The sequence below is a fragment of the Silurus meridionalis genome, chromosome 26, assembly GCF_014805685.1.
Source record: "Silurus meridionalis isolate SWU-2019-XX chromosome 26, ASM1480568v1, whole genome shotgun sequence".
Classification (NCBI taxonomy): domain Eukaryota; kingdom Metazoa; phylum Chordata; class Actinopteri; order Siluriformes; family Siluridae; genus Silurus; species Silurus meridionalis.
The window spans coordinates 6,327,267-6,343,791 of record NC_060909.1 but is presented as its reverse complement, the minus strand read 5'-3'; the positions used below and the strand labels follow the sequence as shown (position 1 = coordinate 6,343,791).

Here is a 16,525-nt window from a genome sequence, read left to right as displayed (position 1 = left end):
CTACTCATGGTTTCCGTTTCCTGCCAAGTTTTAAATGATTCTATTTCGCACCCTGATGCATCCCTGCAGTCAAAAAGAGGATTATAAACTTTCATGCATTTCAGTTATAAAAACATTGTACCAGTTGTGTCAATGGTTTGAGTCAATTACAGAAAAGTAAATCAATAAAAAGACAAGCAATCCTGAATCCAAAGTGAGTGACATTAAACGGAAAAGCATCGCTACACACGGTGCACCATTCCAATCGCAAGATCCTGCGCTATACACATTTCTGCATGCAAGTTTACGTTCTTGTCGCTGTGACACACCTTACTCTGAGATGAAGCTTCCCACCTTATTGCCCATCATATGTAAAACACCGGGCCGTGTTATCGCAGACAGTCGACTCGGCTTGTAGGTTTCTATGGAAATCTGAATTTGAAACCCAAATGTGCAGCAACAGCATGCAAAGAGAGAACCACAGGGTTCCTCATTACAACAAAGACCATGGCAATAACACAACCTGGACTGTTTTACATATGGGGGACATGCTGGCTGATAAGTGTAAAGATTACTATTTACATTTGCTATAATAGATAACCACTGTGGCAGACTTTGTTCAAACAGGTGTGTGTGCACGAGTGTGTGCGCGCGATAGAACGAGAGTGCGTGTAGAAGCTACACCCATGTGTAAATAAGCCTGCAGTGTTTAACAATGATAATGATAAGGTTACTGTGGTTTTTATATTTGGAAGAAGAAGAAGAAAAGAAAAAAAAAAAAAAAAAAACAACACACACACAACACACACCCCAAACACACACCCTAAACAGAATAAAAAAAAAAGAAGTGTCTGACTTTGTGACCAATATAAACTGAAATTCAGATTAAAAATCTCTCAAATATTATAATACCTCCTAAATAAGCTCAGTTTATTGACCCCCAAACAACGGTTCTAACCACATCTCTCGTTCGCTTTTTAAACACTGAGAGATGATGCTGGATGAAAGCTTGGACGATTGCTGGGGAAGCTACCTAAAATCCTAATGGGAAAACTATTTCCCTACAACACTGCTGTTCAAACAGAAGCTTCGCCAGGGACCTGGTTGTTTTTTTTGGTACGGCCCTGAACCACATGCAAACATGCAAATTGCCACATGCAAATTTATTTCTATTCAATAAGGTGTCCTTATGGATCCTGTACAGCCTGTTTAACAGGTCACTTGGATCAAATGGGTTCAATGTTGACCTCAATCATTCAAGGCAGTCTATAAATGTCAAGTCGTGCATAATTCATTTAGTTTTTCGGGAAGAGACTGTCTTGCAGCAATAAACAGCCAAACTACTGCTGCGTCGTTTAGTGAGTGAGCAACAGCTAAATATTCAGAGAGGATTCAGGAAATTGCGTTAAAGGGATCCATGCATGCAAAACAGTTGAGATATATAGTAGAAAGGAGTGAAGATGTAGCAGAAGGTCAGAGTGACGGACCCCGTTGTGGTTAGTCCACTCATTGTCCACTTATACACCGCCATTAACCAATCCAAACCTCGTCCCAGTCCTTCTTTATATTAAAAACAGCACTTTTTATCTCCAAAAAAAAAAAAAAAAAAAAACTGTTCTGACATTTTTCACCCCTTAAAATGGCAAAACCCATTAAAATAAGTGCTTGGGTACTATTTGGATATTGAAAGCGGTTAAGCGGATAGACAGCTTTCTGTTACGTCTCTAACAGCATTCAGAGTGGAACCTTCTGGAATAATCGCCGAAAACAAACTGAACGCCGATTTCCTCTCTTTCGTTCCCTCGGCGTACCTCCGTGCCTGCTGCCTCCTGCTTTCCTCTCCACTTCCCTTTCAATTTTTCTATTCCATGCTTCTTTACACCTCCCTCCCTCCTTCATTGTCAGTCTCACCTCACACTCTGTGTCTGTGTCTGTGTGTGTGTGTGTGTGTGTGTGTGTGTGTGTGTGTGTGTGTGTGTGGAGTGGGGGAGGGGTGTGCATGTGTGTGTTCGTGCCAAACGCTGCTGGCTCCCGATTACCAGTGAATCTTTAATGACCCAGTCACCCCTCCCTTTCCCTTTCCTACTCACTGCCAGGGCACAGATTGATCTTTTGCCATCTCTTTATCCAACAAATAAAAGCTTGTTTTTCCAACCGTTGTGCGTGTGTGTGTGTGTGTGTGTGTGTGTGTGTGTGTGCCTGACTGCCTCCCCCTATCTAGCAATCAGAATAAGAAGGAGACACTAAGGACAAGTTTGTAAGCAGTTGCATTAAACTGCACACATATAGACACACAACCCCCAAAAAAAAAAAAAAAAAAAACACCAAACAAACAAAAAAAAAAAAATTCTCCAAGCTGCTCTTCTAAATGTCCGTCTGCTAAATGGCACAGTCCTGTGGTCAGTTATATTCAGCTGGACTAGTGGAAGCAATTATCTTGAAAATGGGGGTCAGAGACTTGGCTCATTTGCTTTAATTGAATTCCGATATCTGGCTCGAGAAGGCCCAGGCATGTCTTATAGAGGCCTCGTGGGCCGCCCTGACCCGTGAACGGACTAATCACAGAGGGGTCAGTGACTCTAACCTTCCACTACACCCTCCGGGCTCACCCCATCATCTCAACCCTAAAATAGACTGAAGCTCAAACAAACCAGAGGCGCACACGGTGGCCTGAAATTGTAAAAGGTCAATGATGTGGAAAAGTTCGCCTTTCGATCGACTCGGCGTTGGAAAAGGAAGTGGCGTTTTTTTATTAAACAAACTACATTTTGGTTCATCCAAATGTACGCGATGATTTCCGCGATTCTAATGTAGGCACATTTTACCAAGAAGACTCGTCTCTTTCATCAGATTTTGACCACGAACTCATGCCCTCTCCCTCATTATTGCGTCAAAGGATATTACGCTGAAGTGTTGTGTACAGCCCTGTGTACGTAGTTTCACACTTGTTGTCTATCAAGATCGATATCGCCATTATGACCAGATTTCACCCAAAAACAGCACTGACTTCTATATAACTAAATGATCATAAAGGAACAAATAAAAAAAATCAGGCATTGCCTGTTAAATTTAACATTCAGACACACCAGGTTTAGACCGAATGACCAGATCTGGAGTAAAACCAAACCAGTAGCCTAAATCTGTAGCTGTTCTTTAACCCGTACTATTATTTTTCTAGATTTCATCATAGAATTCAAGAGTGAGATCAATTCCTGCTTATTCAACTTCCTGTTAAAACTCTGTCCTGGGTTGTGTTCATGTTACTACAAAAGACACTACACACACACACACACACACACACACACACACACACACACACACACACACACACACACCCTTACTCTTTCCTTCAAATAGAAGCACAAAAGTATCACATAACTTATTCAGAACAAATGATGGAACAAATTAAACATGGCATCAAAGAATCACATTACAAAAAAAAAAAAAAAAAAAAAAAAAAAACCTAAATCATATTAAAACAAAACGATAAATAAATAAATTAGACCATTAATGACCAGGGCAAATCTGCACAACACTGAAATCCACACTCCGATTAAGTTCGGACTTCAGCTTGGGATGTATCCGGTTCGGTTGTGATTTTTGAAACATGGGTTTGTCAGAAGCGAGAGAATTTTTTTCAATAAAGACTCAGGATGCCAAATAACCTAAAAGGGTGGGGGGGGTGGGGTTCTGGGTAAGGGGTCGAGGTCAGTGCAAAGAGTGCAGATTTACCCTAAGTCCTGGCCAAATGAAGGAGTAAGAGGGGTATACACACGGTGAGAGGCAGATTGGGAAGTCCACGTACCCCGATGATGGCATTCAGCTCGGTCATTGTCACTTGCTTAGCACGCTCAACAGCCTGCGCTACCTGCTGTTGGTGCTGCGGGAGAGGAAAAAAAAGAAAAAAAGCGTAAACATTTTAGCAAGCACAAACTTATGCATTTTATAGTATTTCCCTTTTCAAATAAATACAGAGTGGTCAGGAATAATTGAAGTCCCCCTCAAATCTAGTCTATAGAGGTATAAGTAGTTCAGTTGACGGTTAAGGGCCTTTCCTTAAGGGCCCAGCAGTGGCGATGAGATTTAAACTCATGACCTTATTTAAAATGTCGCAGCAATGACTAAAATTGAGTCCGCGTTTTCTAAAGCCTCGGTTTTTACTGTACGGGTTGCAACATATATACACACACATACATACATACATACATATACATACACACATAGCGCCGTGTAAAGACTATATAGTGTATAGTCTATACACGGCATATATTTAAGAGTTGTACATGTGCCATTTATCGAAGGCCTATTCTACACGTCTAGAGTGACTTTAAGGAAGTTGGTTGAAGAAGTGAAGCATGTAGTTACCTCTTGTGACAGAAAAGGCATGATTTGAGCAAGAATTGCATTCAGGCGCTTTGCAATCTCGGTCTGAAAAGAAAAAAGGAAATAAACATTAGTGAAGAATGCAGTTTGTAAGTATACACAGCTGTAACTGTAACTTGCACCCGTTCGAGACAAATTGCGGACATTTTAACTGAGGAGCGAAAAGTCTGGTGCATGATAACGGTCTCTTCCGCAAAATGATATCGACCCAGGCTGAAGCATGCACCAGGAATAATGTGCCTCTTCAAAAGGAGTCATATGTGGCTGGCTGGGCCTCGAGCCCTTCTGCCCATCTGGCCGAAGGATGAGGGGGATCTCTCACACACAAATACACACATACAAATACAAACACACAAAGAAGGAAGGGGGTGCACAGGAGCATCTGGCGTCGTCTCCACAGCTCTCCCTCATTACCTAGACAGATTATTTCATTAAGATGCTGAAATATGCTAATGCTGATTTGGAGCTGCGAGATAAATGATGGTAATGCTGAACAATTATCATTTCCCAATTCCCTCATATTCCACATGCGCACGCCGGAATGAGGCCGGAGGATAAAGGAGAAGGTGGAAGTGAAGAAAAGATAGAGGGATGGAGGGTCAAAAAGGTGGTGCTTAGAGGAAGGGAGGGTGTGTGTGTGTGTGTGTTCGAGAGAGAGTGTGGTGGGGGGGTTGGATGCGAAGGAGAGGAGTGTGTCAGAGGGCGGATGAAAAGCGACGCGGTGAACAAATTGATTATAGGACGGAGCAGATGGCCCAGCAGGTGAGGCAGGAGAGAAACCCTTTTTCTTTCTCTCCCCGTCACATTCCGCTCATTTTTTGGCCTGTTTGCCCCGTGGGATTGTGGGAGGGTGCTGACCCTGTCCTGCTGCTCGATGAGTCTCTATGTAGTCGGAAAAGATGGAGAACGGGGTGTATGTCAGCCTGAGAGGTGCCCACTCAATCACACACCAAGTCTATCATGCGCAGTCTTTCAAACACACACACACAATCCAAACGTAAACACACAGCACCCCAGCACCTCATGAACGTGTACTCTCTCTCTCTCTCTCTCTCTCTCTCTCTCTCACACACTCACACACTCACACACACACACACACACACACACACACACACACACACACACACACACACACACACACACACACACACACACACACACACACACACACACACACACACAGAGAGAGAGAGAGAGCCCCCTTTTGAGCCTTAGTCCCTCCATTCCTGAGCCGCTCTCCCATGTTGCCCCAGCAACTGAGCCGGCCCTATCCAGCTCTAAGATCATTATGGAAATTGGAGCTCTGTTTGACCAGAGCAGGCAGCAAAATCATATTATGCACACAGTGGCGGGTCATTAAACCGGATTTTCAGCCTGTCCGTCAGATCAACTCACCCAATTAATGCGGATAAACGGGTCGTTTTTTTTCTTTTTCCATGAGGGGGAGGGGGATGCTTAGGGACTGACGGCACTTCACAAAGGGGGTGTACGAACCAATAGGACAAGCCGGTAACACTAACAGGAGCTGCTCATTCCCCCCTATGATCTGTAACACTGGATGACTTTCACACATACGTTATTGTGCAATAGCTTACGCAAGGCTACATATGTGAATCACGATCGAGCAGAACATTTCTTTCGTCTACGTGTGGATTTTCTTCCCTCGTCAACATTTCTAACGCCGCACCGACAGGACCGCCGTTTTTCCACCGAATCCCTCTCGAACCGTAGCGTTTGCGATCGCCATGGCAACAAATTTCGATGTCTTATTACTGAGGAAAAGAAATAGGCATAAAAAAAAGACACAAAGTCCACTTATAATGGAGGCCTAATGGCAGCTAACTCAAGACTCTTTTGTTCTCTAAGGTTGGCTAAACATTCTTGGAAATTACGCGGACGAAATTCAAAGAAGATTTAGAAAAAACCTTGAATAAATCTGCGCAAGCACTTGGGCAAGAAGATGAAGACTTGTCGAGTGCAACGCTTGTTTTGTTTGACACTCGCATTCAGAGAGTTTTGAGTAAACAGGGGTTCCCCCTCCCTCACCAAAGGGGAATGTTGAAGTCTTTATCTCTGCCAATTACTCCCTCGCTAAAGAGAGATCGAAATGAGGCTGAAAAATTTTGGATGACTTCTTTAAAATGTAATCACTTTCCCTATAATTTGCATCATATCATGGGTACTGACGCAAATGTCGAATACCGGTAACGAAACCCGGAGGCGTCGCTCTGCGGTCGTGCTAAACGTTGCAGAACGGCTATGGCAAGCTTCTGAAAATTCTAAACGGATCGGTCGGTTTTCCTCCGCCGTTTATTAGCGTCGAACGCAGAGAGATATCGGCAGTCTTGTGAGAAAGCTGTAAAAAATAAATAAATAAAAATAAATAAAACTTTCCCTCCTCACGCTTTCCTTTGGGTGGTACACGAGCAGGCGGAGGAAGAAAGGGTTTATGGGAAGGTGCCGAGTTCCTCATTCAGTGGCCGTTTCCATCGAGGCGTGTTGAAAGCTTTTAGTGCCGCTCCGTCACGCGGCGCGATAAAAAATAGGGCTGTGAAAACAGAGCCCTTGAGCGCTGAGGAGGCTTTTTGCTCGGCTTCACAATTCCAGGTGCTCAGAGCTGTCTAGCACCCCGTGAAGAGCACTCTCACTCACTCGCTCGCGCACACACACACACACACACACACACACACACACACACACACACACACACACACGGCTGTGTCAGGGAACCATTTGCTTGTTGCTACTGGCGTTAGCCGAGTGGATGGAGACACTGATGAGGATTAAATATGGGCCACAACAACAAGGGACTGAAGCAGAGCCACTCAAATGAATCAGTAAACACCCCCAAACACACACACACACACACACACACACACACACACACACACACACACACACACACACACAAATAAAAACTTTAAAAAAATAAAAAAAACAATTAACTGATTTCTCCTAAGTGTATTTAACACCTGTAAACAACTGCAAAACTGCTACACCACACACACACACACACACACACACACACCCCACCTCTCTAATCCTCTTGGCCTGAGGCAGAAGGTGCTGTGTTTGAGTGGGGAGGAGATCGCTGCTCTTCTTGGGCCATTGTTAATGTGCGGCAAATCCTGCTCTAACAGTTTATTGACGTCTGTGTTTCCCTGAGCGCTCATCTCCTGGGAGCGAGGCCAAGGGTCGCGACCCCACCGGGCCAAACTCGGTGAGGAAAGAAACCGGCCAGATGCTGCCGAAACCTCACACGCAACACACCCACATCTCAGCGGCATAAAGAGGTAGCGGGATATAAAAGCGGACGCGGTGCTGAGCGAGACACTCGACACCGTGAGCTCGGGTTCTCGCACCAAACAAGGATCCGAACACGTCAGCGATATGGAGATTCATTCTACTGCTTCTATAATACATCAACCTGTTAATGACCTAAACATTTATCTTGTATTAACACTGTAGTGTTCGAAGCTCTCGCATATTAATGTGCGGGATTTTACTGCCAGGATCCATCACGCAGTTGCATTTAGTAAATTCTGTATTCACCTCTGCATACAAACAGCTGTACATGTACACAATATTCTAGTGATATACTATCTTATATCTGTTTATATGTGTAATCAATGTACTTGTATATCAAATTAGTTTATATATTGTGCCCTTTATACACAACTTGCGCATATTTCAACATTTTTAATTTTTTACTTAAAAGTCTTTATTTCATATAAAATCTCTTACACACACACACACACACACACACACACACACACACCCTGATTACGATAGCGATACGTTTCGATCACCCAATTGTAACTTGACAATATAGTAAGACAAGTCATGGATCGTGCAAAAAGTCACACACACACATACACTTACACACTTTTTGTACCTTTCAACTTGCGGAATGCTAATATTCACTCTTCTGAAAGATGCTAAACTGCATTTCAAAGCTGTTTACCTGCACCGTGTAATGACTAAGATGTGTCTGTCTAGATCCTATCTCTCTCTATTCATCCCTTAATCTATCCATCTACCCATTTTTCTAATATTGCAAGCTCAAATCCTACCACCACTAAGTGGTCACTGCTGGGCCCTTAAACAAGGCCCTTATCCCTCGAATGCTCAGTTGTATGAAGGACAGAATTTTTAAGTCGCTCTGGATAAGGACGTCTGTCAAATGCTGTAAATAAAAGCTAAAACATCCCTGCTGGGAAAACGGATCAAAATACAGTGCATCAGAAACAGATCCTTAATTGCGTTACTCACAAAAAAAAAAAAAGGTTTCTTGCTAGCTTGATCCGGAAGCTCCGGAAGCTCAGGAAAACCGTTGAAAACAAATGACTGATTAGTCAGAAACGACACCAACAAAACAGAGAGCAAGAGATTGGGGCAAAAGGGTCGGAAAAACTACAGTGTGAGAAAATAAAAGTGACTCAAAGTTGCAGTGCTATTATTTAGATCCGGCCCTTCAGATCGCCTAAATATCCGTTTACATTTACGACACCTCTATCCAGAGCGACTTACAATTCGCTCATTCATACACCTAAACAGTTGAGAGTTAAGGGCCTCGCTCAAGGGCCCATCAGAGAGATTCAAGGTCATGACCTTTTGATCAGAAGTCCAACAAAATCTTAAACCTTTCTTTAATACATCGCCGACACTCTATTACTGGTTCACTTATTTATTAAATCGAACCTGAATCCAGTCACACGTCACTTTCATTCTCAACACCTTCAACATAGGTTGTCCTTCAGCACCGGTGGAATACCCTGATGCAGCTTCACTAGTCTCACTGTACATTTATGCACCACACAGTTTTCAAATATGCACAGGAAATAAGCGCAATTTCAATTAGGCAATAAAGCAAAAAAAATTAATGATTAAAAAGATTTTTTTTTTTTTTTTTTTTTTATGAATGCGGTCCCCTTGTTCTCCCTTTGGAGTGAACACTTCAGGGTGTAAACCCATTTCCACTAATGCAACACTGTGCAACCCACAATAACCAGCCACTTCCTCCTGTCCGCAAGCTGACAGACTGAAGAGTGTCTGCTTTAACTCAAAGAGCTCGTAGCTGCTCTGTACTTTGCATACATAAAGCACTGGTGAAACGGATGCATGACTGCACCCACACATTATATACGCAAACAAAGGACAGAGAAAAGACCACGGTTTGAGACGCCTTGTTTTGGCGCTCTGACCATCATCGCCCATCATCACCTTGACAAAGAGATTCCGGGAAACTTCAATCAATTATTCATTTGAACAAGCTCACTCTCTCTCGTTTGCTCTCCATCTCTCTCATTCTTACTCCATCAATCTCCCTAAACTCCTACTTTGCTTCTCTTTACACTGACAGAGGTTCGATTAATGAAGCAGATATTCTTTCTGTTGTTAAAATAAAAAATAAAAAAAATAAAAAAATAAAAAAAAGGTTGATCTACAAACAGACACTCCCCTCGAGTACCGAGTCACAAAACAGACATGGACCCGATCATCCTCATTATACACAATGTCCCAGGGTGGCATGGCACCTTGTACCTTTCAGCTAGTTGGCAAGCTACAGATAAAAACAATAGTTGTTGCTTTCCATCTTGAAAGGATTGGTTGCTGTTAAACATGCTTTTGAACTCAGATTTAAAAAGAGATAAAGAGATTTAGTCATTTAATATGGCAGGGGGGGAAAACTAATGTTCTTATATTCATAGATCCTGACATTTTTAATAAGGATAAAAGGTGTAGGGACCATTACTGAGCACCTTGTTCCCTGAACGTTGAGGGGGGGGGAGAAGCCCACACAATTTATCACTTTCGACTGCTTTCCATGATTTCAATTACATGTTAGGGCTGTTTTAAGGATAGTTAGCGAGAAGGAAAAACAAGAACACAGACGAGCAGTGTGAGGCAGCTTTGTGGCAAGAAGCAGCAGGGTGCCGCTCTAACGAGGCGGCCCAATGAGGCACGATAATTAAAGTTTCATACCGACACTCAGACCAATACAATCCTCCTTAATGATGCCCCGCTACCCACATGGCCATTTTACCTAGCCCGGGGCTATAACGAAAAAACCAGCGTCGACTGAAAAGACCGTCCGCATGCTTGCAATCCGACTGTACAGAACGTGCAGATCAATTTTTTGCTTGGAGTCTGTTTTCGAGAGCACTGTGTCATCTTATTAGCATAAAAGAGAAGGCGTGAGGTCACGCCCATGCACAGAACACGCTGGTCTACTCTCTCTGAGAGTTATTAGTAAAACGAGAGCTCGCAAACAGGCCAGTCGATTAGCCTGTTTACTTTCAGATCCCTCGGCTGGACAGAGGAGCTTAACGGGCGCTCGTGATATCTTCCCCCACACACACACACACACACACACTCACACGGCATGACTGATGACTAGTCGCTGTTCTTCCAAATCTTTAACTGAGAACATTAACCTTGTGCAGCCTTGGAGTAAGAGTGATAAAGCCCTTCCTAACAACTGAGCCTCTCATTATTCGGCAGCATGGGGGAGAGAAAGGGAACTGTCCCTGAGGATTTCCTAATATGTTTAATCCAGGTGAACTGTAATGCATCTTCTGATATCCAACACTTAGGCACTCAGAATAAATAATCCCAACAGTCTACTCGAAACCACAGTCTTCTTTCCACAGCGCTGTCTCCCTTTCATGCCAGAATGCAGAGCTTTCACGTAGTCATATAAAAGCATGCGTAATGGAAGACATGCCTCCGTGTGTGTGCGCGTGTGTGTGTGTGCACACACGTAAAAATCACACACTGTCATAGCCTGTCATACTCCTATTTATAGAATATATATTATATAAGTGTTACCTGCGATTTGATTCAGTCTTCTTGATCGGCATCACATCAAAAATCATAACACTAAAGAACGAGTGTTATATTCCCCCTGATAAACCCCCATGAGTAATCAAGTCAGCGAACACTGAATAAATCATGCTATCAAGATATTAAAATATACTTATATTTTAAGTAAGCTTTACCTCAAATCCTACAGTTAGCATTGCAGCCCTTTTTATTTTACCTCAAATCCTAAAGTTAGCACTAAATCCATTTTTTTACCTCAAATCCAACAGCTGGCATGAAATCCCTTTTCGTTTTACCTCAAATAGCTTGTTTAGCACCACACCCCTTTTCGTTTGACCTGAAATCCTACAGTTAACGCCACAACCCTACACTTAATACCTCAAATCTGCCCAAAAAGCATTACAGACTTTTCCTTTTTACCTCAAATCCTACGGTTTAAATTACCGCCTTTTCTTTTTTACTGCTTACCCTAGGATTTGAGGTCAAACACTTTCTTTCGCCTCAAATCCTACAGTTAGAATGAAATCCTTTTTCTTTTTTACCTCAGGTCTCTTCATTAGCATTACAGACCTTTTTCTTTTTACCTCGGGTCTCTCACAGAACACGGTCATAGCCTTTTTTTTTTTTAACCTCGGCTTGCTTAGTCAGCGCCACAGCTTTCTCAAATTAAACATTTATAGAGCGAACGATCCCAAAATCTGGCCTGAAAACTAAAAATAGAGAAGCAGATTTTCATGGGAACCTCCTTTTACAGTGTGCTAAAGACTGAAACAAACAACAACAACAAAGAATCAGATCTCGAATGAATTCGTAGTTGCGAAAAACACACACACATTTTAAACTCTGTCGAAAAGTCACACAACCCTAAGCTGTGGAAATCTCGCCACGGTGGAAATCTCTCTACAGTAACACTTCCGCTTTTAGCACCCAACACGCCTTCTTGCACGGAGCGTTTAGCCGTTACTGCTAATTCTTCACATGACTTATCCGAACCTCAATGAACGTGTGTGACTGCAGTTACACAACAAGCGTTCGAATGTATAAAGATTGCTTCTTTGTACCTGTTTGTGCATTTCGATGTTGAGTCCGTAGGACATCTCGTAGTACTGCAAGAGAAAACAGGGATAAGAATTAGCACACAAAAAACACACACCTCTTATCTAAATCTAATAATTCTGACAGGAATGCAGAGAGGATCAGGAACACAAAAGACACAAATACTTGAGCTTTGCATTGTGTAACACCCAGGGTTGTTTCTGTATTACGCTAAAGTACCAATGGCCTTGAGCAAGAACGAAAAAAATGCTCTCTCTTTTGCGCTAACAGATGAACCGCTGTGGCGTGTACATGCACATTAGTCAGAATAATTACTGGGATGATCGGGACATGCGAGTCGTTGCCCATTCTTGTTTTCAAAACGGTGGATATGCAGCAGGACAAAGAGAGCAGCACCTTCTTTTCGAAATAAAGATATGAAGATAATCTTATAGTCATCGTTCGCGTCTAAAGACTAGAATAATAAATCGGACTCCCTCTGGTAATTGTTCATGAAAGCCACCTTGAACATCCTAAACACTCCTGAACTTTTTTTGCATTACAAATCGGGTGATTTGTGTAGCTTTAGTGCGTGGGCAGTGAGGAACGCATCCAGATGTAGTGTACAATTCATCTCCAGACGACTGGCTGAAAACCAGGTGTTGCAGTCGATGTTTCGGTTCCTGTTTATCGTACTCGAGCGCGTTTATAGCACATAATGTGGAGCTCCTTTTGAATTACGGCTGCGGGTCAGGGCACGCAGTATTGTTTACAGTTCAGATACACACGCTCGATTTCGCTATGAGTCAGAGTTCACACACAAGCTAATGGCTCCATCAAAGAGTCACACGTTGTCCGCACCACTTCTCAAGGTGACCGCGCCGCAATCTGATCTCGCCTTACGTGAGCCTTTCCGACCTCATCTGTTCTCGAGAAGCACCTACTTTGCTTTTCATCAGCCTGCTGCTATTTGAACCTGAAGGATTTTGAGATAAACGGCATGTTAAATCTGACCTACGACTCTTCATGCTAGTCGTTGGAATCCTTTTTTTTGTTGTTGTTGTTTTGCTTCCATCACATTTCCATTGACTCATTTGGCAGATGTTCTTAACCAAAGTGGCAAACAAATGAGGCCAGGACAGAAGTTGAATATAAACCTAAGAATTTAAGAGTTGTTAGTTTTGCTCAAGGACTAAAGAAGTGCTGGGACTGGATCTCACACCTCAAAACCTTAACCTCTGGACCTCCAAATGTAGGACGTATTAGCCATTAACTGTATGCGACCTTTGAGGGGAAATAAAGCTGCATAAAATGAACTGCACTTGAATTGTGACGTTTAATCGATACTTGCTGCCTTCGGTTAATCACGCGGCCGACTTCAGCGCTGGTGAGCTTTGCTAAATTGGGCTAATTACATGTCACAAGCTCCCAATTCAGATGGTTTAACTGGATTTGCTTTCACTCTAACACATAGGAATTCATGTCTATATTGATTTTGGGGGTCATTTTGTTTAGAGTTGAAAATATTGAATAAAATAGAAAATAAAGAATTAAAAATAGCTACACATATCCTAGCAATGTTATGAAGCTAGGGTCATTCATGATGCAGCCCCCCCGGAGCACAAAGCAGTAAGGGCCTTGCTCAGGGGCCCAAAGGGTGGCATGTTTGCAATACAGGAGATCAGTAACCCAGAGCCTTAACCACTGAGGGACTGTTTCCCCATAATCTTATCATGTAAACTGCATAAATAATTAATCCAAATATCTTATGTGTCCGAACACTTGTAAATAAATCACAATATTGTGACATTATAATATCGCAGCAGTTCTGCTCAGTGCTAAGCCTTTGAGAGATCGAGCGTGTATACACTGCATGCTAGATTAGTCTAAGTGCGTGTGGAACACCTGTCAGACAGACACTTAGGTGTGTTCAAAAACAAACTCAGCACTCATTAACCTCACTCTTCCACCGATTTACTTCGGAGGCTTAGGACTAGCTTTATTCCGTCGTTCCTTTTCTCGTCTGCACCAACCGTCGAAGCCATTGACGTGTCGAAGATCACACAAGCCTCCGAGTTAGCAATATCTAATCTGGACCAGAGAAGGATGACCGTCACCCCTAACGCTAACATCAGCTGATTCTCTGAACGCAAGGGAGAGAAAAAAAAAAAGAAAAGCTATCACTCTCTACTATCTACTTTCGGCTTGTTTATCTAGCGCTGGCCTTTATCACGTTCACCCCGCATTCCTACGAAAAATAATATTTAACAAAAGTACTGGTATGTCAAGTCAATCCCGGCATGGCCAAATAAGATAAGAGCGGCAGGGGAACGCTGTCCAATGCAGTGCCGCTCTTACATCACCAGCTGCAGGAACTGCCTTTCCTCTTGCTGCTCCTGAATTTCCAGAAATGTGAGAATCCAAACAAGGGTGAACGATGAGCCTTTAATGAATCGATCGGGATGAAACAGCACTACAGGCCGCGTTTGTGTTCGTGGTGTGACTTAAAATAAGAAACGTTTCAAAATCTGTGCACTTTTTCTTTTTTGATCCAGACGTGCAGGTACAGAACTCAAGATCCTTGTTGCTCGAGTGGCACCTTCAAGAATACAAACGTGTGTGGTTTGTACATTTATATCCCGTTGAAGGAATTGTTCCAGGTAGAATATACAAATGAACGGCTTATATATTAACACCTGATGGATCGTACCACTCTCTTGTCCTGACCCGATTACCTTTTCACAGCACACACACACACACACACACACACACACACACACACACACACACACACACACACACACCTGTAATCACTGAACCAGGCATTGTGGCAAAAGGAAAGAAAAGAAAGTTTGCCCCTCACCATGACATAGTGACGCTGCATCTCGGTCTTCTCGCTGGCCAGTTTGTCGTACTCCACCTTCAGGCTACGGCGAAGCAGAAAGAAAAGGGGAAAAAAAGTGAGCTTGACGCAAGAAACGTGACGTGTCAAGTGTAACGTGCGTCTTGGGATATCTCCATCCCCCTGCACCCAGTCCCTTTTATTACTACTGTAAACATGCAATGGTTATCGCACGGTGGTCTGCGCTTACCTGTGATACTGGGCTTGCAGGAACTGAAACTCGTCTTTGATCCGGTCGCACGATTCGGCCACTGTGAATTTGAAGCCGGGCTGGCCGGGCTGGTGAGGAGCCTGTGAACACCAAGATCATTCATGTCACACAGTTGGAGGACACTTTCCTGCCTATTTACACCAAAAACAATCACACCAATCTATCTTTGCCATTAGGTTCCTGTGCAGTGCCAGTGTTTCAGTCAGCCACACACACACACACACACACACACACACACACAGAGTGTAATGTGACTCATGGAAATAACCGCCGCTGGTGTCAATAACACATTTCATGCTTCCTGATTCTCGGGGAAATTATATTTCATCTGCGGGCTGAGCCGTGGTCTGTCAAAGCCGCTCATGCGTTCCCTGGGAGCTCGGCCCTGCTGCTCGTTTTCGTGCTGGTGGGAATAGCTGCCATCACTCACACGGCGTTCTCCGTCACGCAGACGGGTCACTGCGTCTAAACGGCCTCGGAGAAAAACTGTAACCTGATCTCCCTCCCCCCCATCCATCTCTCCCTCTCTTCTCTCTTTCTTCACACCCTCCCAGCTTCTTCTCTTCCCCCAGACCTTCAGCAGCTTAGCACACAGACACCATAAACTCCTATTGTGTGATCTCCAACTGCACCAGGGTGCTGGAGATGTTTTTCTTTTTACCCATATAATCAGCCAATTGAGGTGCACCACAGGAAGGGCCCCCTTTTGTTTATTCTGGTTGTGAAGAACAGATCTTAAGAAGCACTTTTGTGATCAGAACATGGCAAAGATCAGAACAAAAAAAAAAGGAACTCGTGTCATTTTTTTGGAGACGTTACTTACCGGATGCCGGCCCTGTGGATACATCTTGTGTGTATCCTTGTGTGAGGGAATATGGAGGCTTGGGAAGATCTGAGCAGGTGGACAGCAAGATCGCTGTAGATCTGTAGAGGTGTCCTTTCCTCCCAGCCCCGTTCTTGTGGTCGATCACGAGCAGGCGAGGAGAAAAGTGAAAACCAGGGTTGGCAGGGTCGCAGGAGTGTTCATGTGAATGCCGGAGGAACAGCTCCGAGCTGGAACAAAGATCTCGGCGGTCGACTCGCGTCTTTACGCCGCTCTTTCTCAGACAATGTTGCGCCACATTACCAGGCAAGACCGCGCTCTCCTCCACCTCCTCCTCCTCCTCCTCCCCCCCAACAAACCAGTGTTC

The 16,525-nt window shown here is 43.6% G+C and overlaps 1 protein-coding gene across 13 annotated transcripts in view; it reads right to left on the bottom strand.

Moving 5' to 3' along the window:
- tle3b (TLE family member 3, transcriptional corepressor b) overlaps positions 1 to 16,323 on the bottom strand; it is a 32,981-nt gene extending 16,658 nt beyond the window's left edge. For 7 of the 13 annotated variants that reach the window (XM_046840207.1, XM_046840215.1, XM_046840208.1 and 4 more), the window contains exons 1-6: positions 16,159 to 16,323; positions 15,315 to 15,415; positions 15,086 to 15,149; positions 12,249 to 12,293; positions 4,345 to 4,407; positions 3,755 to 3,859 (exon numbers count right to left, since the gene is read on the bottom strand). In XM_046840207.1, the coding sequence (XP_046696163.1) occupies positions 3,755 to 3,859; positions 4,345 to 4,407; positions 12,249 to 12,293; positions 15,086 to 15,149; positions 15,315 to 15,415; positions 16,159 to 16,182 (402 nt within the window). In that variant the 5' untranslated portion in view covers positions 16,183 to 16,323. The remainder of the gene's footprint in view (positions 1 to 3,754; positions 3,860 to 4,344; positions 4,408 to 12,248; positions 12,294 to 15,085; positions 15,150 to 15,314; positions 15,416 to 16,158) is intronic. The other 6 variants (XM_046840209.1, XM_046840211.1, XM_046840213.1 and 3 more) reach the window with 1 other exon arrangement.
- Positions 16,324 to 16,525: the final 202 nt, after the last annotated feature.